Here is a 24,383-nt window from a genome sequence, read left to right as displayed (position 1 = left end):
ATCCAACTCTTACATCAAGAGGCATGATCTTGGTTAAGCGCATAACACCGTGTTACAATGTATCTAAAATAAGAGGTTTTAATCCACTGTGCCATGGCTTAAACACCACTTTTCAGATGTAACTACATTATTTCTGATTTGTTAACATACCTCAATACCTTAAGAATATACAAATTAAAATAAATTATTCTTATATATCTCTTTATATCAAAGAATCTCCAAGCTTACAAAACAGTCCAGAGGTAAATATGTGTCATATCCAGCTAGTCAAGAACTTAACGTAACTGACACTATTTCCAAGTAGTTAGCTTCATTCAACATAGAGTTTATTGCCTCCTCTTCATTTATTCTTTAGCTCACAGAAAGACTTTTATTTCAGAAAAATGTCTCTCGACAGAGTGGACAGGTGGATTTGTTGCTGGATGTGAACCACTTGTACTGAAAGAGAAACACAATGGTTCAATATACAAATGCAAGCTGAGCATCAGGAACACTGGTTTATCACCAGTAATAGTTATACATTGGCAAATAATAGTTATCAAAACCCTAACTATACTTTAAGAAAAGCAACAAAAAAACAGTAGAAAAACCCTTCCCACCTGTGTGAGTATGCACGTATAGACATACATATGTATTTGCTACACCCTACATAGATGTAAACGGACAGTTACCACCTGTGATGTGTAGCGACCCCTCTCGCGTTAAATGCCCTTGCAGCTTAGTACAAAATCCACACAAGTAACACATGAATTCGGTTAATCCCAGATACTCCAACGACATAATGGAGAATCAGTGGTCTTGCAGTAGAAGTTCCTGGTTCAAACTATAAATAGATTTTTTGCCTATTTAAAAAACATTCACTCTAGGTACTTACCAAGCAAGCTGAATGAAACTTTTTCTTGCATGTTCTGCAAGCTTTTTTGGGAAGAGAATAGTTGGAACCATGAATGACTGAAAAACAGATCATGCAGTCTTCAATGCCCTCAAAACGTTTATCCACATTATTTTTCCACAAAGACAAGCCTTCCATAATACTTCCATTCTAGCGGAGGGAAAAAGAGATGTAAATATTGTAGAATTCTTTCAGAATATTCTTACCGTTAGTCTTAAGCACATGAAAGACACAAAGCCTGAAGGCTTTATAATCTGAAATTACATGCAGTATATGCAGTGAGCAATTGAAAAAGCCAACCCATGAACTACAGGTGACAGTTGAACCTTTAGAAATGCAAGCATTCTCAATGCAGTGAAAAGAATGCACTTGGGTGCACTTAAAAGTTTTTTTGTTGGTTGTTTTTTTTGTTTGTTTTGTTTGTTTGTGTAGCTTTTTTTTTTTTAACAATTTTAATTTTTAAAGTTCTCTTTAAGTTAAAAGTTTTGTCATGTTCTAACCACAGACGATGCAACTTCAGCAACCACCAGTCTTCTAGAGAATTTCACTTACTGGGTTGTTTGTGGGTTTTTTTGTTTGGTTTGTTTTCCAAATTATAGTTGAGATGATGCTGCCACATAGGGCAAACACTGGCCCATATCTTAAGAGATCTAAATTCTCAGCTTTGGCTATGGATTTAACAGGAGTTATTAGTCAGATCATCCTATGTCTCTGTTTCAGCATCTGAAGAAAAGCAGATGGTAGGACTGACCAATTCCATGAAGTCCTTTGTGATCTACCAAGGAGATCCGTTACACAGATCTGAATGACACTACTAGGAATATTTTTCCATAAGTTTTCAAACACTGAGCTTTCTCTAGCCTCACCTGATGGGTAAGATATGTGCTTAACTGCAGCATCCAATTGCGCCACTGCTGTACAGCCACACCAACCCTCTTTCCACTTTCAACTGTTATGGATCCCAGTGGGTAATTTGATGGAAGCTGTATTATTAGTTCAATAAATATATCATCAACTGAATAGGTAGCAATGACTTCCCGTGCAGCAGACCGAGCTTTTACCTATAAAACATGCACATATGAAAAAACTCCACCATCTCTCATCTTTACATATATACACACATACATACATATGTACATGCACACATACCATGAATACTTTACTACGCACGTTAAATAATTTTCTTGGAGCAAAGAAAATAAAAATCCACTCATATCTTGGCAATCCAAAAAGCAACTACCAACCATCTTTGAATCTACTGATTCATTACATTTTTTAATAAACCTAAAAGCATTATCTTCCACTTACCTCCTCAACTTCTCCAACATCATAAAACCCATTCTTTCCTTCTTTTTCACCCCAAACCAAACATTAATAAATGTCAACTTAATGTATCAATACTAGGCTAAATTATGTTTTCAAGAGTCATTCAGAACAAGAAAAACGTGATCGTATAAGACACTGTAACACAGTCTGCTTCTGAGAGGTGCCATTTATTAAAGTGTGCAAAAACCAGAAGTAAAATAAAAAAAAAAAAAGGACAAAAAGTGTTACTAACCGTCATGCCATTAAACAACTGCGTGCTAGTCTGAACAGAAGATATTTCCTGCGAGGAAAGCACACTGCTGACATATTTGCTTGTAAATTTGTCTACAACGTTGAAGACTCGTTTCTCACAGCTGTTCCACCAAAGCCTGACCATGGCTGGCAAGTCTTTCAGCGTTATATGATACACGGAGCAGGCCAAGTGTGGAATCTGGGATGACAGGACTCCTGTCCCTGTGAAGAAAAGAAAGGATGTTGAAATACTGTAACACATTAGTCTCAAATGCTGGTTCCTTCACACCACATACAAAAATGTTGATAGCAACATAACTGTGGTAACTACAATTTCATGTTATCCTTCTGCACTGGATACTGTAAGTGCTTGTTTGACTCTGCTTTTCTGCATCAGTCCGTTTCTTAGGTTACTGATTCACAACTGCAAGTTCATCGTCTAATCCAGAGATGAACTCTCTTAACTTTATATTCTCAAAACAACAAAATGCTCACTTTGGAGTGAAAAAAAAGTAAGATGTTTGGAGCATGTTTGAGGTTTGTAGTGTTCTACAGAAGCGCATAAAGAGACAATGGAAATCCTTCACTTGGGATGTCATGTTTGTAAATCTTTCTTACTGTCATCCAGATAAATTGTTCTGCAACACACAGGGATGTTCAAGCAAAGAATTAAACAATGACAACTAGGTATCTTTGCTTACAACTATACAGGCATGTAAAATAACAATTTCAATGTAGTAACTTTAAAAACTAGTTCCCCTTTCCATGTTTCTCAGCTAAAACCAGCCGCTTCTCTCATCATGGTTGATTAACTCTGCGTCTTCCGAGCAGCACGACGCAAACAGCACACAATCTAACATCTCAAACATTTAAAAATACATATGAAACACTATTTTTATTTGCTTTTGTCCATGCATTAAAATAGACATTCCATTTAGCATGAAAAAAAAAAACCCAAACCTATCTAAAAGTGGAGAAGTCAATGAAGAGATCACAAATTTTTAGTATTTTGGAATCATTACATACATTCAGGATTCAGACAGCAGCAATGTATTATTTCTGCCCTAAGTGAATAATCAAGCAGTTTCTGGTTTGGGATTTTTTCCTCCCCTTGATATTTTGATAAACATTTCAACTTTGGTTAACCTTCAAATGGGGAGCATTAGCCAAAGTTTTTTAAACGTGTGTATGTGCTTGTCTCTGTGCATATCTATTTTATACGTAATGTTTTCTAAATATGTATTTTTACACAGAAAAGCATTCTTAAACTTCAGCAATATCAAAACTCTCTCACATGCACAAATACAATTTTTACTCACCTTTAACATCTAAACGAAGCTCTTCAGTAAAGAAGGTTTTTGTGTCCTTATTTGGACCTTCCGAAGCTGGCCCAGAAAAGACAGGGTTTTCAGGCATAAGCCTGAACAAGTGATAAAGCAGTTTATTCAAGCTTTTAGTTCTTCTAAGGTATTGTGAGTAGAGAACTCGCAGCTGATAGTGTTAAAAAAAGGACAAAAATCACAACATACAGGTGAGACTTAACAAATACAGCTTACTCTGTAAACAATACAAACATGTTTCTGTCAGGAGGAAAAGCAGCACCGATTCAGAGCCAGTGTTTAGAACAGTGATCTACTCCTCTGCACCATTTTGAATAAGATCATAAAATGTAGCAAGCTTGCTTGAAAATGCCAGAAGGAATCATCAATTAATGAATCTTAATCCTTCATTGCTCTAATATTGCCATCACTAACAACTGCAGTACAGAAATCCAAGTCTATTTATGCTTTCAGAATTCCACTGATTCCACAAAAACGAGAGGTAGAAAAACACATAATTAAAAGGCTGGATGCAACTTCAAAATGCAAACCAAACACACACATTAAGAAATGCAGTTTAAAGGAAAAGACTCTGAACATATACCTGAGAGGAAGCTGCTTTGAAGAAAGCTAATGTTAACTTCCAAGTGAGAAGATATCCTAGAACAAGGCAGAACTCATCACTCAGGGGCTGAATAACTGCAAATTCTCCAACTGGAATACATTCCAGGATGTTTTCTAGCAAGAGTTCTTGAGTAGCCAAGACAGCCATAAGAGCTGCTGGAGGTGACCTATGGAAAAATGTTATCTGACATAGTAAAAACCCAACCCTCGAGCAGAGCATTAACCACATTTATATTCCACAGCTTTCCTATAAACCTGTTAGTAAAGCCAGGTATGTAGACCATAAAAGGGGCCTCTTATTACAGGAAAATTTACTTCCTAATTCACACATTACTGCTAGATTTTAAGGTTTTAAGTTTTTTTCCTGAAATGGACAGTTGGTGGTTTTATCTCTTACAAGATGAGTATGAACTGATGCTGATCACTAACATCATGGACAGCTGGTTTTCTTGCTTTCTTTGTCAAGTCACTCCAACAAGGGAACAACTGAACATCATCTCCTGTTCGCTGAACGTGTTGGGTTTGGGCTTTGGCATTGGATTAAAAAGCCTTTTGCAGCTCCATAGTAAGGAAAGATATTTATCATTGGGCTGGCTTGCCTTTGCTTTTTTAAATCAGTTACCATATTCCCCCTTCAAACTATTGATTTTATTGGATTCAAGCGGTATGAAACACCCAGGCCAATTCTAGAAGTTCAAGCAACTGAAGATACCTGTGCAGCTGGACACATTTTGAATACAGCAGTCCAGTAAAAATGTGTCAAGATTTTACAATATAGAACATACATGTTGCACTTTCTCTTAAAAACTACCTAGAAAACAACTGCAAATATTGTTTCCAGTTTTAGCACAAAGGCAGACAACCAGTTATATGGTGTATTTTCCACGTCAGCTGGTTTTCTTTTAACATCTGACAGACGGCTAATCTGCTGCAAATCTCAACTCTCGTAACACATTTTAAAAATACAGGAAACAGTTGTAAAAAGGCATAAGGAAAAATACACACAATGCCAATTCCTCCTCTTCATCACCATAGGATTTGAGATCTTCATCATCAAATTTAGGCAATTCAGGCATTAATCTATAGAAGTACAGAAAGGAAATCAGATTTTTACTATTTTAATGTATGTGAAGCATAGTTCTTTGCTTATCAGGATCAATGTTAATGATAAGGGATAATGACAATTATTCCTTAATAACAATACAGAACCTTTAAGAGACAGGTCACCACTGCAAATTTAGTTCCTGAATAACAGTAGCCAAAGAACATGTAACCTGTCTTGGTTCTCTTCCAGACCTTTTACATTTCCTGAGTCATGCTAAAATAAACTTCTCTATCTCACAATAAAGCTACTGCAACTTCATGCCTCAGTATCAGTGAAAGAGAACAGTAGCTTATTACGCTTAAGCCATCTGCCTCACAATTGACATTTTGAAAACTAGTTTGTGTGTTTGACTGCTCAAGTTCTGTATTCTCTCTTTTGGGAGTAAAGATAGCCAAAAAGCTCACAAGAACACTACACGTTTTCATTCACTTTCTTCATTTTCTTATCTAAACTAATGAACATAAAAAGGTAAAACTATTTAATGACACTGTCAGACCCAGATCAAACCTGGAACATTTCAGTTTACATTTTATGATTCTCTGAGTGTTAAAATAGAGTCTAAAAAAGAATAGCTCCATAGTTATGATATGGATATCTATGTAACAGTGGTACAGAAAATGAAATCGTATCGTCACGTCCTGCAGTAAAATTGCTCAGTATACATTTAGTCTAACTTTACAATTACATTTAGCATTCATAGCTTCATATGATGTTCTCCAATACAGAACACAAACTGCCCAGTTAAGGATTTTCTCCCCATAATGGAACATGATTCTGCCAAACACATCTATAAATGCATGTCCTACAGCACATTTTAAAAAAGCAAAAGGTGAGGGAAGCAAGAAATTTTTTGATCCTTACTTATACAACATACTGTAGACAGAAATCTGTACAGGCCTAGCCCGGAAAAGCAACAATGGACACAGCGTATTGAGTAGAGTCTGGAGTTTATCTGGAAGATTTGTCTTCTGGCCTGCAACAAACTTCGCTGGCAACTTATGGTTTAACAATTGGTCCTTCGAAATGTAGGTCAGAGCTTCACCCAAAGATGTTAACACAGAGTTCTGAAAGGAGCCTTCAGAGGCATTTTTTGTTTCTCCTATTTAAAGCAGAGAAGGTCAAGCTGTCATACAGAACGAATGGATGATAGCATGAACAAGCATTACCAGAAACAACTCTGACTCTGCTTATCAAAATCTATCGAATCTTAAAATTCAGTGTTAAGTGCAATTACTTCACTAGTTATCATACAAGTGTTCAAAAAAGCAAGTTTTCATAAGCTACACTGACATAATATTCCTGTAAATTAAAAAATACAGCCTGTCAAGTTCTGTTTCAGAATAGCCTGACAGGTGCCACTCTTACCCTCCTTGCCATATACTTGCCTGTGACTTTCACCAACAAAGGTAACAGCAAATTGTGAATTCCTTCAGAAAAGAATTCTTTCCATTCACTGATCAAGTTCACAGGAAGGTTTTCAGTAGTTTCAGGAGCTGCAGCTTCAAAGTAAGCACTAAGGGCAGATGCCAAGTCACAACTGACACAAGCAAAAATCTGCACAAGCGGGACACGATAAAGCGAATGGTTTTCGCTTGTTGTCTAGAAGGAAAAAAATAATAAGATTTCTTAACTACAAATTTGCTTTAAAGTGTGTGTTTCACATTACACTTTCTGGTATAGACAGCGAATTTCAAAGATGACTCAATTGCAAAACACTTTTTTAAATTATTTGGGGGGAAAAAAGAAAAAATATAATCTGTATTATAGTAGGACTTGCTAAAAATTATTTCCAAGTCTCATCAATATTTAGAATCCTGGATTGCTTCCCCTGTACTACCTTCTTTACAATGACAGAAACTGCCCCCAAGTGGATTCAGACAGTAATGTACACAGCTGTAGCTTATCTACAGCACTTTTAAAATCAAGTGAGCCGAAATTGGTATGTGAAGTACTCTCACTTTTCTCTCCCAAACATGAAACCCATGCCAATATTATGCTTGTATTTCCAAATTTCAAAAGGAAATTGACAACAGACTACTGTAAACTGGAAAATATTGCAGTGGCAAATCAGGAGAATATTTCCTCTCCCCTAACATAGCTCCGTTTTATTCTTACTAGTTTCCCCAAAAAAGGAGTATCGTTATATATTAAAAAAATATTCCCAAGCACTTATCTATGCAACACGTTTTTCATACAAGTTTGTTCCTTGGGTTTTTTCCAGTTTAAAAAAAAACACTTTTGAAGGACATACAGCACAGGTAAAAAGATTAATCCTGAGACCAACAAAGGCCAGATGGAAGTTTCCAGCCTGCCCTTACAAGCCTGTAGCAACAGAGTACTAGAATTATTTAAAAAAAAAAAAAAAAAAGCCAGAGGGTGAGACATTTTGCATCTTTACTAGATGATCTTTAAAGGTCCCTTCCAACCCTAACCATTCTATGATTCTATGAAGTAGTAGTCAGCTGTTCACTGACTTGTTTTCTAACAGCATTAGGAGAGTATTTTGATGTTTTGTGTGATCATTTATAAATTGAAATGCAGATACTGACTTTCATTCAGTTAATTTTTATATGTCATGGTAGACTTTTGTCTTAAAGAGATATTTTTCAATAGTGACTCATTCGAAATTATTCTCTGATTACCAATACCATTACTAAACATCATATTACTTCAAGAGGGAGGTAATTTCATCTCCATATACAAAAAGAAACAAAGAGGTACAATATTGCTCATACTGCTGAGCCACATTTGACCGGTGTCAAAGTTCAATGAAAAAAGGATTTTGTGCAATTCTTTTTAATGTTGTGTCAAATATTTGCTAAGCTGAGATCACTATATCCCTGCCACATTTAGCAATCTAAAACGGTAGGTACATCACAACTGGACATGCAACCTTAGCACTCATGGGGCAGGTAATGTTTGTTTTCTTAGATCCATATTTCAATTGAGATGCTTTTAAAAGTAAGTTATCCTTGAAATGCTGAATACCCTGCTATTAATATTGATCATTACTAAAAAGTTAACACACAGACAAAAGAAAGTTAAAATTGTTAAGACTACTGTGTTCTACGCTCTATGTAAGACTCATTAGGAGCACTCTGATTTCCATTCCTCTTGGCAATCCTCATGCATCTTTGCTCAAATTTAACTGCGTCAGTCCAGTAGGTTCAGAGCGCATCAGGACGATCCTATGAAAAGCTGCAATACAATCACCCGTAACAGTCTACTTCAGATTACCTCTAACCAAGCCAGCATGGAGCACATGATAAAGTCCCACTCATTATCTGCCAAAGGAGCTGTGGAATACTTCAGCAACAAGGGAAGGTAACGGATCATCTCTATGTTGAAACCAAGCAACCGAGCACTTGTTTCTTTCAGACTGCTGCAATAAAAATACAACTCAAGCTTACATATCTTCAGGTTGTAGACATGGGTATTTATATTCTTGCCTTTGCTCCTCCTCTTCGGAAAAATTAGTCTTGCACCAGGCTCTGCCCGATATGCTTTTGATACTCCGAGTTAGAATACTACATTAGCTGCCAAGTCTCAGTCAGTCAGTCAACAGGTACAAAACAGACTGTCAGAGCTTCTTGCTCATTTGCATGTTATGCTGATTCCTATTACTGTACAATTTACATATTCACTCAAGTAATATACTTACATAAACAATGAAATTTGGCAATTTTAACTAAATCAGTGCAAGAAAAATAATCGGTTATTTTTAAAATTATTAACTTAAAATATAAGCCGTCAAATGTCCAAATAGTGTACATTATTTTGAGGCTTTGTTGCCTGTATTTTTCTCACTATACCCAAGACAAATGAACGTCAGCATATTTTCATTCCTTGCTGAAAGCTTTCCAAATTACATTTCCTGGTCCAGAATTTTAAGAAACCAGACACCTTGGTTTTGGATACCAGAAAACTGGTATCCAAGTTTTCTTTCTACTACCTAAACGAGCAATTAGAGTTTGGAACTGAATATCCAGCAACACCTACAAAAGTTGGTCAGTTCTGAATGGTTTTGAAAACAGTTGACATCTAGGTGCACTTAAAAAGCTCCCAGTATCCCAGCCTCCAACCACCCAGGTAATTTTCTTCAGTATGAGTTATGAGATACTTAAAGACAGGTATAGTCAACTGACGGATGCAGTTCAACAGAGGCTTCAAAGTGTAATTATTAGAGCAGTGGATGATGGTTGTAACTTATAAATTGATTTTGAGTTAATAACCACTCTGTATTTTTAAACTCTTGGTTTAGAAATCTAAAATGTCTAATTATCTCAAAGTTGCACCCACCAGCTAAAGAGAAAACTCTCCTCATTATCATTTTTCCAAGACATTATGATTTTTAGTATTCCAGGGAGCAGATGATCACAATCAATACTTCTATCATTCAAGCAGGAGTTCAAAATGGAAAGACACCCAAATGCTCCTATAACATAAGAGTATCATAATCAGTAAGTCTTAATTAAGACAGAAAAAACATTAGAATGTGTGTCAATTGACTAAACTGTTCTATTTGAACTTAATGTTAATATCACAAGGTCATTTGGATAATACCTAAGCTTTTTTCTTTGAACATTTAATCCAGAAATGTCACCATTAAATCAAAAACACTATATCCAACACAAACTTAAAAAAAACCCCACACTAAAACAAAACCCCAAAACCTCTCAAACCAACCAAAAACTCCTGTAAGATTAATTGTTGGATTATACAATTAACAAAAAGGGAAAATACTGCTAAGATTTAAATCTATTTGTGCTACTAAAAATGTCGTATGCTAGGCAATAATTACTTAGTAAACGACCACACCAAACAGTCTAGAAGAAATAGGCAAACCGAGAAGACATTTCTTTCTAGGAAAAGCAATATTGTTATATTAGACACATCTTATCTAAAAGCAAACATTATTGCAAAATCATGTTCTGCGAGAACATACTCACCATCTGTACTGGAAAGCTCTGTCTGCGTGCATGTCATCAGTTTGGCCACGCAGTGGAAGACAAGTTCTTTCTTCTCTTCCTCAATTAAAAAAGGTGAGAGACACTGAAGTGTATGCAATTTGCCCTCTGTTAATGGCAGAAACCTATTCATACAAGCAAAACATCAAGAATGAAACAAACCTAAAACTTTAACTAGCAAACAAAATGTCAAATCAGTTCATAATGATCCAATACCCTCTGATGTAGCTAATCCCACACACTAAACTGAGCTTCCCTACATACCACATACATACACTACCAAATTTTCAGTCTTCTAACGTCATTCATCGGAATCAGAAACATTTAACGTTATCAAGATCTGTAAATTAAACTAAAAGGTTATAGGCAGCAGCATTGATACCCTTCTGTTGTCTTAAAAAGTTGTTTCATCTCACAGGACACAGTGTTTTCCACACGAATCACTTTAGCCATGGTTAAGGACCAGAGTCTTCCATGTTCCTCCGATCTCCAAAAAAGAAAAAGACCCTGGTTAATATATACAGGTGCACAGTTCACAGCAAAAGGATTCGTATGAAGTATGCATCAACACACGTAAGGAAATACGGTGGCATTCAATACTCCATACAATGCAAAACCTGAAGGCAGAGTTAGGATTTTTTTTACGTACCTATCAAATATTGTTTGCTGAAGGCTAGCTGTATTATTACTAAGCGTACTGAACTTCTCATACGTGATGTGCATTTCCTCTAACATACACAGATACTCCAAAAGCAGATGAGGAGGACTCTCCAACTCTTCAATCCATTGTAATGAGTACAACAGCTCTGCAACTAGTGAAACAAGGTGGTTGTTTATAAAAAAAAGCTGCTGAAATGTATTCAGTGCATAAGCAAGAAGATTCAAAGATCAAGATTTTTTGGGGTTTTAATGTTTTAATGTTATGTATGTTTTAATGCATTAAAAAGTTACACACATGCAATTTCAGGTGTTTAAGAGCATGAACTGCCTATTTGCCACTGCATCATACAATACAATAAAAAGCTGCAATAATCTATTCTAGACGTTCAGGAAATTTTAAAGCAAATTAAGCATGACAAGAACTCTAACGCCTCTCTATTCTCCCTCTCTCAAATATTTTTTTTTCTAATTTATTTATATTTATTGCAGACAAAGAAATCAGGGTCTATATCCAAAAAAACCCCAAAAAACTAATCACAGTCAGCATGTGGTTTCTTCATTAGCTCACAAAGACCCACACTGAACGATTACACTTCCTAATATGATGAGACTTTTGGAGATGGAATGGTTAATTTAATAATGCTGGCTCTAACTCGAGCATTCTATTAAAAAAAAAAAAACAACCCACAACCACACCACCCACAAACACACAACTAAACAGGATTCCAGCTGATGGAATTAAAGATAATTTGAGGCAGCAATTTATCTTATATTATGGCTAAACACTCAGGGCATTTATTTGCTGACGTGGATACAGTTCCAATTGCCCACTCATGCCAACGCACCAGGGGTTTTGGCAATGAACAACTTTGAAGTTCATCGTAAATTCAAACTTCTGCAAATTCAAAGTTCTGTTGAGACAGCAAGTATATAATCACAAAAGGTCCTAGAAATACGAACGCTATACTTGTGCATAAATAATTAATTTACAACCAATATAAAATCAAAATTCCTTTAATTTTACCATTGCAACTTACTTATATCGTCAATTTTCTGTCTTCCAGCATCATCATTTCCATGGACTACACCATTTTCCAACACAAGCAGTACCATTTTACTTAATAAGGCGGAAGTACATAGGTGGCCTGGAAGTTTAGTTGTGCCGCACAGCTCGACACACGATCCCAAAGGTTCGCAATTCATGCTAAGTCTTCCTTCCAACAGTGGCTTGTGCATCCACTGTAATATGTGCATAAAAGGAGTATGAACAAATAACTGATAGTTTAACGATGCACAGAAGAGCTATGATTCATTTAATCTTCAAAATTCAGAATTATTGAAAAACAAAGATACAAATTAATACCAAAAGCACAATGGTGAAGATGACCAACTCCAGCACATTAAAAATCCTAAGTGCACAGCAGTAACTTGAAACTGCACTGCTACCTCAGAAATAAATATACATCTTTAGAACTCTATTTTACAAGAAATACTAGGGTTACTTAAGATTGGTGGTTGGACAGGAAATACATATCCCTTCCCACTCTCCACTCTATGTATGTCAGCTTTTTGTTGATAGTGCATCATGTTCCTCTACAGATATTGCTGTCTTTCATAAAGTTACTCTTAGGAGAATTAGCTTACAGATAAGAACAGCTTCATGATGTATATTCTGTTGGACAAAATTCCTGAATTGTAAAGTAAGTTGCTGGAGTTCTATGCAGAAAAGGGTAATTTCTTAGATTTTTATTTTCTCCAGTCGTACTAGATGGGACCATAAGCATACAGATTTTGCCCTCTGTCACAGACAGAGGCTGCAAAGAACCTTTACACAGACATACTGCAGTGCCATGTCAAAATAAAGAATGCTTATCACCCTAAATCACAGAGACTTGAGGTGAGACTGACTATCGTGTGCAAGTCCATTATCATTTTCATACCTCAGTGGATAGAGATTCACGCAATCTCCCCCACTCCATTTTGTTTGGCGTGACATGCTCAACATAAGTTCCCACCAGATATCCAGTCGGGCCCTCAGCTTCCATAAGCTTAGACAGCAAATCACTAACTGCAGAGATCAAAACCTGAAGGCTGAGAGAAGGAGAAAACACTGCGAACAAGTTTGGTACATTCTGTAAAAGCAAGATGCTTTAGTTTACATTGATACAATGTATGTTGCATTGTAGCAATGCTATATACATGCTATACCAGTGGCATTTTAAGTTATGCTCTATGCCACAGTTCCCACCTTTGAGAGGCTGGAGAAAACTCTCAGTAACACAGATGCCAATTATATAAAGCAAAGTACAGCACTGATCTCAGTTTGTTTTGGAGAACAACATGTTATGAAATGGACATCATAATTACCTTTTCACATCCAAAGAGGAAGACTGAATTTGTGTCTTGACCCACAGTGCAGATTTATGCAAAAAGGCACTCTGTTTCTGCATACTCCGAAGCTGACACACAAGTGAATTCACACCAGACATCCAAGTGTGTTTTAATTTACATACAAGTAAATCTATTGCAGGGAAAAACAAAAAAAACCAAACACCACTGACAGACAAGTAAACCCACCACAAACAGGTAACTGAAATTACAACCTACAGCATACATGAACGATCACATGTATAAATGGCCTAGAGCAGGAAAAGAATTCTCTTTTCTATGTGGTTACATGCAACAACAATCAAGGCTAATTACACAGGTTTCTTGTTGTAGAGCGACTTTAAATTAACTCTGATACACAGGTTACTATTTGAGTATTAAGAGTGATGTTTGCATTGTCTACTACAACGCGTTCTTAAGGTCTTCAAAAGTGCAGGTCTTTTTAACATGCTGAATGTTCAGTGTATCACAGCATCAATACTCATTTGCAAAGCAGCAATGGTTTTCAGGTTAGTGTTGTTCTACTTCACTGCAACATTTCCTCCTCTCTATCAATGTTAATAAATGCATATACCAATTTATCACTCTCAAATTTTGCATTCAAAGAATGTAAGTCAGGATCTGTCTGGAAAATGAGATGCTGATGGATGGAGAAGTGGGTCACAATTTGTTAGAGCAACTTGACCAATATAAATAGAATCACAGAATGGTTTGGGTTGGAAGGGACCTTAAAGCCCATCTAGTTCCAACCCCCCTGCCATGGGCAGGGACACCTTCCACTAGACCAGGTTGCTCAAAGCCTCATCCAGCCTGGCCTTGAAGACAGCCAGGGATGGGGCATCCACAGCTTCTCCGGGCAACCTGTTCCCGTGCCTCACCACCCTCTCTGGGAAGACCTTCTTCCTGATATCTAATCTAAACCTCCCCAACTTTCAGTTTAAACCCGTTACCCCTTGTCCTGTCACTACAGGCCCTTGTAAATAGTTTCATATTAGTTTTATGCATTAATATATGTATCTTTAATGAAGCAATTGCACATTTTTTCATAGGAACCTCAAGCTCATTCTCTGTACTTCATAGACCTTACCATAATTTATGTAACACTCCAGAAAGCGTGGAATATCACAGCCTCAGAGATAGCTAAAGCACAGGGACACTAACATCAAAAACATTTAAAATCCTTGTAAGGCTGTACAGGACTTGATATTTAGTAGTAACTACTGGCATTGTAATTTAAAAAACAAATTTTCATGTTAGTTACAGCTGCAAGTGCTCAACGTCTGTGACCTCAATATTCTATCATACAGTTGAATCTGTCATGAAAAAGACAATTTAGATGTAATTATCCACTACAAAAATTTTGTCTGAAGCTCTTTTGCCAAATTACCTGTTAGGTGCGTAGCATCCTGCCTCTGAGCACACAACTGGAAGATGGTAAGCAGTAAATCTTCTGAGGATGGCATCAGTAAACACCCTTTAACAGAGCTGAAAAAGCTTGAGGCTACGTCACAGATGAAAGATACTGATGGTTCAGTATTTCCAGCTTCAGAAAGATCCTTAGCTTTAGATAGGGCTGCTTGAAGTTTATCAATAATCCTTTCAACAAAAGCTTCACCAATCAAAGATTCTGTTGGGGAGAGAGAAAAGACAGCATGCTTTGATTACTTGATAATCATTCAAAAGGCATCACGTTAATATGCACCAATTTGGGTTTTATTTACTAATTTTGAATGCAAAATAAAGTGCAGAGTAGTTTCAGTCTAATGTATGCCTAAACTCTCTTTCTTACTGCGGAGCCATCGAGGATCACATTGTCAAGTAAACCAGCTGAAGCAGCACAGACAAAAGGTATATAAAACTGAGCAAGCACAGAGTGATCCCTTCCCCTTTTATGCCTTCCTCGCTCTGGTAATCAATTGTGAGCCAGAGATTACACCTGGACCATTGCATATAAATTAACCCAATCAGATCAATCTTCCACGAATATGCTTATTCCCTTTCTCACTGAAGTAGGCTAATCCCATTTACCCTCCAACTCCACAGCATCCTGTGGCAATGAGTTCCATTATTTCATTACGAACTGTATGAAGAAGCATACCGTTTTTAATGTGTTGCGAGAACACTAAGCTCAAGAGGGTCCACCTTTCTGAAGAGGATGATTCTGATGAGGCCGCTACAGGTTTTAAACCCAGGTGACACAGATCCTCTGCCAGCATTACAAGTCTTTCTCCAAGTGTATCTCCTTTCAGCCAGTCAGAGACTAAGGAAAGTTTTGTTGTGCTTGAGCATGCCTGAATCACAAGAAAATAATTCTATGTTTTGAGAGTATTAACTTTCATTAATAACTAAAATTAATATGTCAGACATGCATACGCAGAGGGAGAGTCATATTATCTGTCATAAACAATAAGTCTCTAGGTGTTTACATCTGCAACAATTTCCTACACTTTCTCTCTGGTCAGACCTCTAGAGTGAAACAAGTCACCTTCTGAGAGCTCTTAGTTTTCCTTTTCTCCAACTATGGAGTTAGAAAGAAAACTTTTCTATGACCAGGTTGGTTGAAATAAGATTTAACTTACAACATAAAATCTATTTACGGCATCTGAATTTCTCTAACAAGAAATGGAAAATCACAAATCAGGAAAACATTAATTTTGGCGATTAACCATTGTAAGTTACAAAATCATAAAAACTGAGGATTCCTAAAAGACACAGTATCTGTGAGATGATGTCATGATCAGCACACTCGATAGTAAATCAAGCGCTAGGAGTTCTTGTCCAAAAAATTTGTAATACACTTCATATTTCATCCCAGGCAAATCTCTTAAATGTCAGCCTCTCAACAGCCCGTGTGAAAAAAATGGTATGCTATCTTTTCCTTGTAAGCACGATGTAAGGGTGATGATACAAATAATAATTTAAATCATTGGTCTGATACCCAACTCCATTCTCTCTACCTTAGGAAGGATGACTAGAAACAAATCAGGAATCCCCCTGGCTCAAAGAGTAAACTGATTGAAAATAGAAGGGGCAAAGATGCTTTTGTTTTAGTAATGAAATGATGACACCAAGTCTGTCCACAGATTTGGATGCAGCTAAAACAAGCAATCAAACTATTACTATTAGATTTTCAAACTATGGAAATTATCACTACTTTAAAAAAAGTCAAACACACGTAACTCTCCAAGCTAACACCCACAAAATATTCAAAACTATGCAAAAAAGAACAATAGTTGACATAAAAGGTACCTTCTGAATTATCTGGAGAAAAATAATCCATTTCAGATCCATCTAAAAAGAAAAACAAAATTCCGCAATATTTAACAAGTTCTTTGCTGAATAGGAAGCATTTAATACCTTTTAAACTGTTTTATAGCTTTATTTTCTGCAAGGGATAAGCAGATGTTGCTAAGCTCCAGTAACAAAGTTACTGATTATATTATTTTTGGCTTCCAAGCGTCTCTCTGCCACACAGATCAGTAAGGGACTGTATTTATACAAAAGGCCACTGATGACTAGTATAAAAGCACACTGTCTAAAAAATTAAGAACAGAGAAATTCTGATGTTATAAATCATTTTTTAGAAGTACCATATAAAAAGGGATCTATGTCATAACCTTTCCCAACTCCATCATGCCAACCTTCGCTAAATCTACCTTCCTTACGCTGAATTCATCTAAATTCACGTAGAATTATCTTCCATTCCACAACCCCAAAATAAAACAATTAACCAACCACAGGCCACAGAAATCATTTTGTTAAAAGCAAATAACAAAATGTACCAGTCATACCTTGGTTAAATCATCAAGAATGATTTTCCTTTCATCGTTACTGTTGCAACAATTAAGCACACTGTACAAAATATCAACCAGACACTGAGTGTCTTTCCTCCAGTCTTCTTTCAGCCAAGGTATTAAGTTCATATACAGAAATTCTACAGATGGACTTTCACGACGAGCTTTAATTCCTTTCTGGGGTTCAGCTTGAGCAGAGCTTGCATCATTTCCCTGCTCTAAAAGTACTTGAAAAACTCTGTTTGAAGAAAAAGAGTTGAGCAGGGCAGAGAGAAATTTCAAATGCTGTTCTGACTTCTGTATGTTGACATACACTATACTCAGTTCAGCAAGGTTGCAGACTAAATTCTCTAAAGGTCCTTTCCTTAGGACTGAACTATGGTGCAAGTCAGCCTGCATTTCAGAATCCCTGCTTCTCACTTCTGTGAGCTTTCCATTCTCTGTGTTTCTTTCAGGTTCACCCTCATCTGTAAACCTGATTTTTAGAGATTTTCTGTTGTTTGATTTTGTAGCACTCTTTGGATTGTGAAGAATTTCTAGCATACCAGATATTGCAAGCAGTGATTTCTCATCAGCATCCAACGTATCAATATGAAGTACACACATTTTTAAAAGATGGTCCCAAAAATCTGACAACAGTTTGTGGAAAACTTGATCTGTGCCATCATGGTTGGAGAGTTCTGCTTTAGCTTCCCAAGAGCCCAGTGTTTCTGCTATTTGATAAAATAACGGTCCGTTTTGTAACCTGGGCTCCTTAACTACAGCATCAGTAAGAGGAATCAGCTATAAAGAAAGAAAAAAACCTTATTATTAACATGATTTTAATATTCAAAATGATCCAACTAGATGATAATTTTTTTCTTTATAAAACGAGGAAATTCTATCATTTAGAAAAACATTGTGGAAGCAATTCCAAAGACATCAGTTATTCATGCTTGAATATAAACCACAGAGTAAAAGAAATTATTTTTATAGGAAGAAAAAAATTGATTAAATTCAGTAAGTTTATTTTTTTTCCATAAAATCTAGGGAAACTTTTAACAGAGAAGTCAATCCTGACAGAAATCTACGTTTTTTCTGTAACTTTGAATTATTCAACGTACACACAACAATATTAAGTATCTCTAATAAATACCTGGTCATATATAAGCATTTGATGAATTTGTCTTTGGCCATCTTCTTCAGCCACTTCCTGCAGTACGGCAAAGCGCAGACATTCCATAAATGCAGTTATAATTGCTGAACTTTCTGAAGGGCTGGCTATTGCTCGCTCACTTGACAACCTATTGAAAAGGCAACACCCGAGGGAGGACACGCTCAGCCACTTACACCTCTGAGAAACCCAGTACGTACGTCATGAATGTAACCCTGGGTGTGTTGTTATCGTGACAACACCAACATGAGAATACAGAATCACTGATGAGGGTCAGATGACAACAAATTCACTAGGACACACTTAAAGAGTCAAAACGATAAACCCAGACATTCAATATATCTTATATTGAAATAATGGTTTCATCTAGTTTTAGCACTCATAAAAATCTATGTAAACAGAAGAAATGCATGCAATCACACATATGGTTTACTGTTTCAGCTGTTTTTCAAAACTCCTTTGCAATTTTCTACACACACACACCACAGAGGTTTAGAAGGTGTCACTTTCTGTCCTGATTTTCAAATAGCAGTGAAAAATTTTCTCAAATAATCAATTAATGCATATTTAAATATCCTCAAGCCAAATGCTATGTTACTTATCTTGAAATGCTTAAAGAAGATTAGTTATCCTATTTCCTGATTTCAAATAAATAAATAAATAAATGCTGCAGTTCATACCCTTGAATGATAGAGCTGAAAAAAGTTCTGAAAAATTCCAGCTTTGGCTCTGCAATGCCAGGAGGCACCTTGCTAATGAATGGCAAGAGATTTGGGTATATAACTGTAGCTAGTCCTCGTCCACCTTCTCGAAGCACTGCCCACAGCTTTGGTAGAACTCCCTTTTTAGCATTTACATGACTCCAACAGTCCTGTAGAAAGAAATACACTTATTGCAAATTAAATGAGAACACACTGCCTTGGAAAAACTCACAAACTAGACATTTAATCTACCTCCCTATGTTGCAGCTGAAACAAGTTATCACAAAATTTAAATCCACTTGCCAGTATTTTTAAAAATCGCTCTCTCCATATTTCAACTTGTGAATTTAAGGAGTCATATAACTTTCTGTACTGTTTAAAATCAATGGACTCTCCTTATTAGCCAACTGCAATTAAAGGCTTCTCTTTAATAATGCTTTAAGGATGCTTCATAAAAGTCACCATTGCAACTGGTCCTGTATTTAATTCTGAATTCTTATTATCAAGAATAAGCAATGATTTCAAAATCCTAACTTTAGAAGCATCGCTAACTTCAAAACTCCCCTCAAAAAGTCTTCTGATGTTTACTAAGTACCTTGGCACCTTCCCCCCACACCTCAAGTTTTTTTTGTCATCTGGTCTGATTTATCATAGTTCTAGATACCTCTATTTATAGCAAGCTAAACAAAGATTTTTTTTTTTCCTCCCATAAGTTGTTACAGTTTATACTAGCTGTTACCAAAAAAAATAATCTGCAGCATTACACCCTCAAACCATCCCAGTCTATGGCAATGCCACTCATCCTGCTTATAAATTCAAAGCTGGTACTCCACTTAAAATTTAAAAATTAAAAAAAAAAAAAAGTTGTAGAACCAAGTATTAAATTAGAGGGGGAACAAACAAACCAAAAATGCACTGCAGGTCACCTTTGTAACTGTCTTTAACCAATAAAAGGGTTTTAAGTGTTAATTTACTAATTAGTAACCCTTATTAATCAAAGGGATTCATGTTGTTTTAATTAAAACTTATAAAAACCCCTCTGATTTCTCAGACATGCTAGACACAATATACTTGAAAGTTACATTGAAACCCTAAGGATGAAGAATGACCATGTAGCATTGATAAAACCATGTTATTAACCATAAAGAAAACACAGTCAAGTAGTTGTTCCTAATTCTGCAGAGAACAACGGTACTTGGTGAAAAGTTCAATTCCTCAAATTACCTCAATAGTGGCAATAGCATAAAGTACAGCTTCCCAAAGAGCAGGGCACACCACTGCATCACTGTCGTCAATGCTGAGAAGAACAGCAGGACAAACCCTTGGTGCTTCAGTTTTCACCAGCTCAGGCAAGTACTGGCAAAAAGCAGAAGCCAGCTCAAAGAAAGCTGAGCGAACCTGGTGTAGGCCACAGAAAACCAAAATTTTAGTCAAAGGATGTCACTACATGTAGTTTATAACATTCCTTTTAAAGTCCGTAACTTACAACACGTGGTCCCTGCATTTTCACACATCAAAGGTTTAAATATTAGTAAAATTTCTAAGCATTTTATCACTAAACAAATTACTTAACAGGCTTATCAAATAATTTATTTTTCTTTAGTTTTAATCAAAGATGTCATTTTAATATACTTCTCAAAATGCATGTGTCCCCAAAAGGACCTTAAAACTTTTTAACAAAAAACTACCAGAATCGATGAACTCCAAGCACTATGGGTCTTAGCAGACAAAAGACCAATCAAATGGTTTTAAAATATGTATCTCCAAAAGTACTAAGAACACATACCGTAAGCTGACACATTTTCTATCTTTCACACGAATCTGAATGGCAGATTGCCAAGAGGTAAATGATGGTGACACAGAAATAACAAATTAGTCTATTGGGCAAATTTTAGAGCAATATTAAGGCCTAGAAATTTGAAGACTGCTTCAAACATAATTCAGCACAGTACAAAGTTCATTCCTGTAGAATACAAGTAATTAATCCCTGCTTAGGTTCAGTGTATTATCTTTAACTAAACAACACCAAAAATAAAGAAGAAATACAAGAAGTCACCTGTGGTATGCTGTGTTTGCTGTATTTCCAAAATTTGTTTTGGGACAGAAGTGACGTTAACTTTTCCTCCAATGAATCCATTTCTTTTTTTGGCAACATGCTAAGCAACTTCTTTAAAGCTAACAAGGAGCAGGTCAGAATCCGGAAAAATTTGGCTTCCCTTTCTTCCTCTGGTACAGTTCTCAGGAAACAAAACAACAATAAAAGTTGAACCATAAATAAATCCATAGGCTTCTCAAGCTCCTCTAAACTGTCTAAACTAACTGACTTCAATTTTTCTGTGCTGTTCTTTTGATTTCAGATGCCAGCAATGTAAATATCTAAACTTTCCATAGGGTCTAACACTACCAAATTACATTTTGAAGTATTAGAAAAAGAGAGAGTTCCAAGTCATCTCATCTTCCAGCGATTCAAAAATGCTCCTAGAAGAGCTGAAACAAGAACTAGAACACTTTCACAAGCATTCATACTTTAGTCCCAAGGAAAGTTGCTGGGATCTGGACCTATTCTGTCTCTTGACACAAAACTAAATCCACTACCTCCAGGGACAGAGGACCCAATACAGACCAAGACTTAAACCATACATATTAAAGCAAGCTAACATACTGGGGGTCACTGAGTGTATCAGGTGTTTCTTTCAGAAGGTGGTCTTGAAGTACCTAGAGGAGGGGAAAAACAAAACCATATATACATGAGAATCTAATACTTATTATGTGAACAATATAGTCTATACATTATTCAGAAACATCTCTCCAATAAAACTTCACAACCTCCAAATCAAGCCTTTTAAGCACATTTTAGACATGCTAGTGAATGAAAATATAATTGACTCCTGGTGAACGTGGTAACTGTGGTACTGTTTGAATCAAGACTTCATAATGCTACGTAAGTTGCAGTCCTATGACAACAGGCTTCTGGGAAAAAGAAGCTAAACTGAAACAAAACAAAACAGAACGGTGAAGTTTGCATATGATGGGCTAGCAATGCATACTTTCACCTTTTTAAATTCAGTTAATTCAGTTTCACGGAGAACTGGCAGAAGAGCATTAACCTTGGTCAGAACAAAATTGGCAGCAGCTCTTCAAAACACTGCTCAGCATTCTTTAATCCTCTACCACTGCAGCTATGCTACGCCAGCATCATTATTCCATCTCTCAGCAACATTACGTGATGACTGAGCATCATTACATAGAAATGCATACAAGAAAATTCACTTCATATCCATTCCTCTAGTTCCAGTCATTCTAAACACCAGTTAAAAACACAAAAAGAGGATGTGTCTTTGCCTCAGTTCTTCCCTTCACATCAGCCGCAGCCAAGTTTCAGGTGAGAGAAATTTAACCACAGAGAATAGATGGGGGCAGGATGAGTTTTAAACCCATAATAACGGTTGACATACACTCAAGACAAAGCCTTGAAGAAATACGTAAGCATGAACTCACATTAAGAATTTCATCTTTACAGAATGCTAAGGCTTCAGGTTGCTTGCTTGATGGAAAAGCTTTTTCAAAAGCTACTTTTGCAGCAGAAGCAGCAGGGGAGTAAGTGTCACACTGGGCAATCAGCCAGTAACCCATGATACTTTTTAAGTAAGGAGCTAAGTGTTTCTTTACTTTAAGAATCAGTTGCTCAAACGATTGCTGAGTTGCTTCTCGAACACGGCGATCATGATCCTGTTAAAGATAAAAAATGAAAATAAACAGAAAGGCTTATTGTTTTAAGAGATGTACATTTGATGCCAGATACTTCAGTGTAGGAGTGATGACAAAAACAAAGCAAGCTGTCTCTTAGTTCAGCCATTTTTGTACTGAATTGAGCCACACAGATTTGATAATCCCAACAGCAATGGCAAAAAAATTCTTGGTAAGGCAAAAGTCCTAACTTAGCAGCATCATATTCCAGGTGTGTCGTACATTCAAAATTGTAACCTTTTGCTGATAACCCTAACTACAATTTCTATTTCCCTCTTACACACTTAGCAGAAAGAGGCAAGAGAAACAGGAAGACTTGAAGACACTTTTTGGAAATGATGACCTAACAAACAGCTATGTCTATCCAGTAAAGACAGCCCAGGCATCAACAGTTCAAGATTCCACCCACTGCCAATACTGAAACATCTCCACAATAAAGAACACTACTTTACTTCAACTTCATGGTTTTCCTAGAACAAGTCAGTAATTCCAAGAAAGTCAGATGTATCAGTAAAGACTACCTTAAAGGTTTTCACAGGAAGCATCCATAGTTTTTAATTTCGACACTTTAATACTTACTATTGAGATTTTACAATAAATTCTTGGCCAGTAAGGAAGAACGCCTTTAACAATTTCTGCTTCTCTTTCCTTGCACATTGTCCCAAACTCCTGCATAGCCTAAAATCAAGACATAGAGAGCATGATAGAAGAATTTGAATAGTTATGTTTTGTAATTTACCAGCTTCTACAAGACACTTCAACACTCTTTTTCAAAAACCAATTCATTTCTTGCAATTTAGCTTCTACAGTCAATTTTATGAATGCTCCATCAGCAGTGCTTGATGGACCTTTTTATAAGTCCTCCAAGATACCTTCCTGATTGCAGTCCTAGCAAGTTTACCACTACAAAATCACTATTAGCTACCTTGATATATTCCTCTCCCATCCTTAAGAAAAATGTAGTAAAATAAAATAAATGCTATGGGGGGCCAAGGATACACCTACTTTTAATTTTGTTGTGATATCCCTTTTAGAAAGTTTTCGCAACACCATTCGGAAATCAGCATCCACAAGGCTGTCTATTTCCTCCGCCCCTTGAACTGCGGGAACATATCCTAGATCACTCTGAGATGTTCCGAATCCAATAAAGCCCGGCACTGTTCCACGTTCTTTGGCGAGGAGCTCTGCAGCTCGGCCGCTGCTAGAAGGCTGACAAAAAACAGGGACAGAAATCAGTTATCTATCTCAGTCATTTTATTTTGCACACATCATGCGTTTGAAATAACGATCCTATTTGTATTGTATAATTAACCTTCTATTTGAAATGCCTCACAAAAAAAGGCCACCTATGCTTTCAGCATGGAAGTCTGACCTAGAAAATTTTTCTTGTCTTCAGAATCAGTATTCCCTTCTCTTACAGCAATTTTAATCCACAAATACTTACAGAGATGATATCGGTTTTATACACATACAAAA

General features: G+C 36.4%; 1 protein-coding gene across 1 annotated transcript; it reads right to left on the bottom strand.

The window, feature by feature from the left end:
- On the bottom strand, window positions 1-24,110 carry LTN1 (listerin E3 ubiquitin protein ligase 1). Its single transcript, XM_010147797.1, has 29 exons — window positions 23,913-24,110; window positions 23,487-23,585; window positions 22,659-22,889; window positions 21,823-21,875; window positions 21,217-21,397; window positions 20,385-20,558; window positions 19,140-19,330; window positions 18,442-18,589; window positions 17,304-18,089; window positions 16,762-16,803; window positions 15,611-15,803; window positions 14,900-15,139; window positions 13,492-13,645; window positions 13,065-13,215; window positions 12,211-12,363; window positions 11,114-11,310; window positions 10,847-10,951; window positions 10,447-10,589; window positions 9,797-9,932; window positions 8,735-8,879; window positions 6,883-7,096; window positions 6,359-6,596; window positions 5,398-5,472; window positions 4,373-4,559; window positions 3,769-3,940; window positions 2,451-2,671; window positions 1,759-1,953; window positions 875-1,042; window positions 1-438 (listed from the first exon to the last, which is right to left on the bottom strand). The coding sequence occupies exons 1-29, from the start codon at window positions 23,958-23,960 to the stop codon at window positions 376-378; spliced, it is 5,103 nt and encodes a 1,700-aa protein (XP_010146099.1). The 5' UTR covers window positions 23,961-24,110; the 3' UTR covers window positions 1-375.
- Between the last annotated feature and the right edge of the window lie 273 nt (window positions 24,111-24,383).

This window comes from Eurypyga helias, unplaced genomic scaffold (genome assembly GCF_000690775.1).
Source record: "Eurypyga helias isolate BGI_N326 unplaced genomic scaffold, ASM69077v1 scaffold26312, whole genome shotgun sequence".
Classification (NCBI taxonomy): Eukaryota; Metazoa; Chordata; class Aves; order Eurypygiformes; family Eurypygidae; genus Eurypyga; species Eurypyga helias.
The sequence above is the reverse complement of the archived record's forward strand: the minus strand, read 5'-3'. Positions and strand labels throughout refer to the sequence as shown.

What these genes read in the sequence shown, in the direction of transcription:
- LTN1 (XM_010147797.1), bottom strand. Translation starts at nt 23,960, where the DNA reads ATGGTGTTGCGAAAACTTTCTAAAAGGGATATCACAACAAAATTAAAA. An exon ending in GGATGCTACGCACCTAACAG is followed by an intron (nt 13,646 to 14,899) that starts GTAATTTGGCAA and finishes TCCCTGCAATAG; the next exon opens with ATTTACTTGTATGTAAATTA. An exon ending in TCAAAGCAGCTTCCTCTCAG is followed by an intron (nt 3,941 to 4,372) that starts GTATATGTTCAG and finishes TAACACTATCAG; the next exon opens with CTGCGAGTTCTCTACTCACA.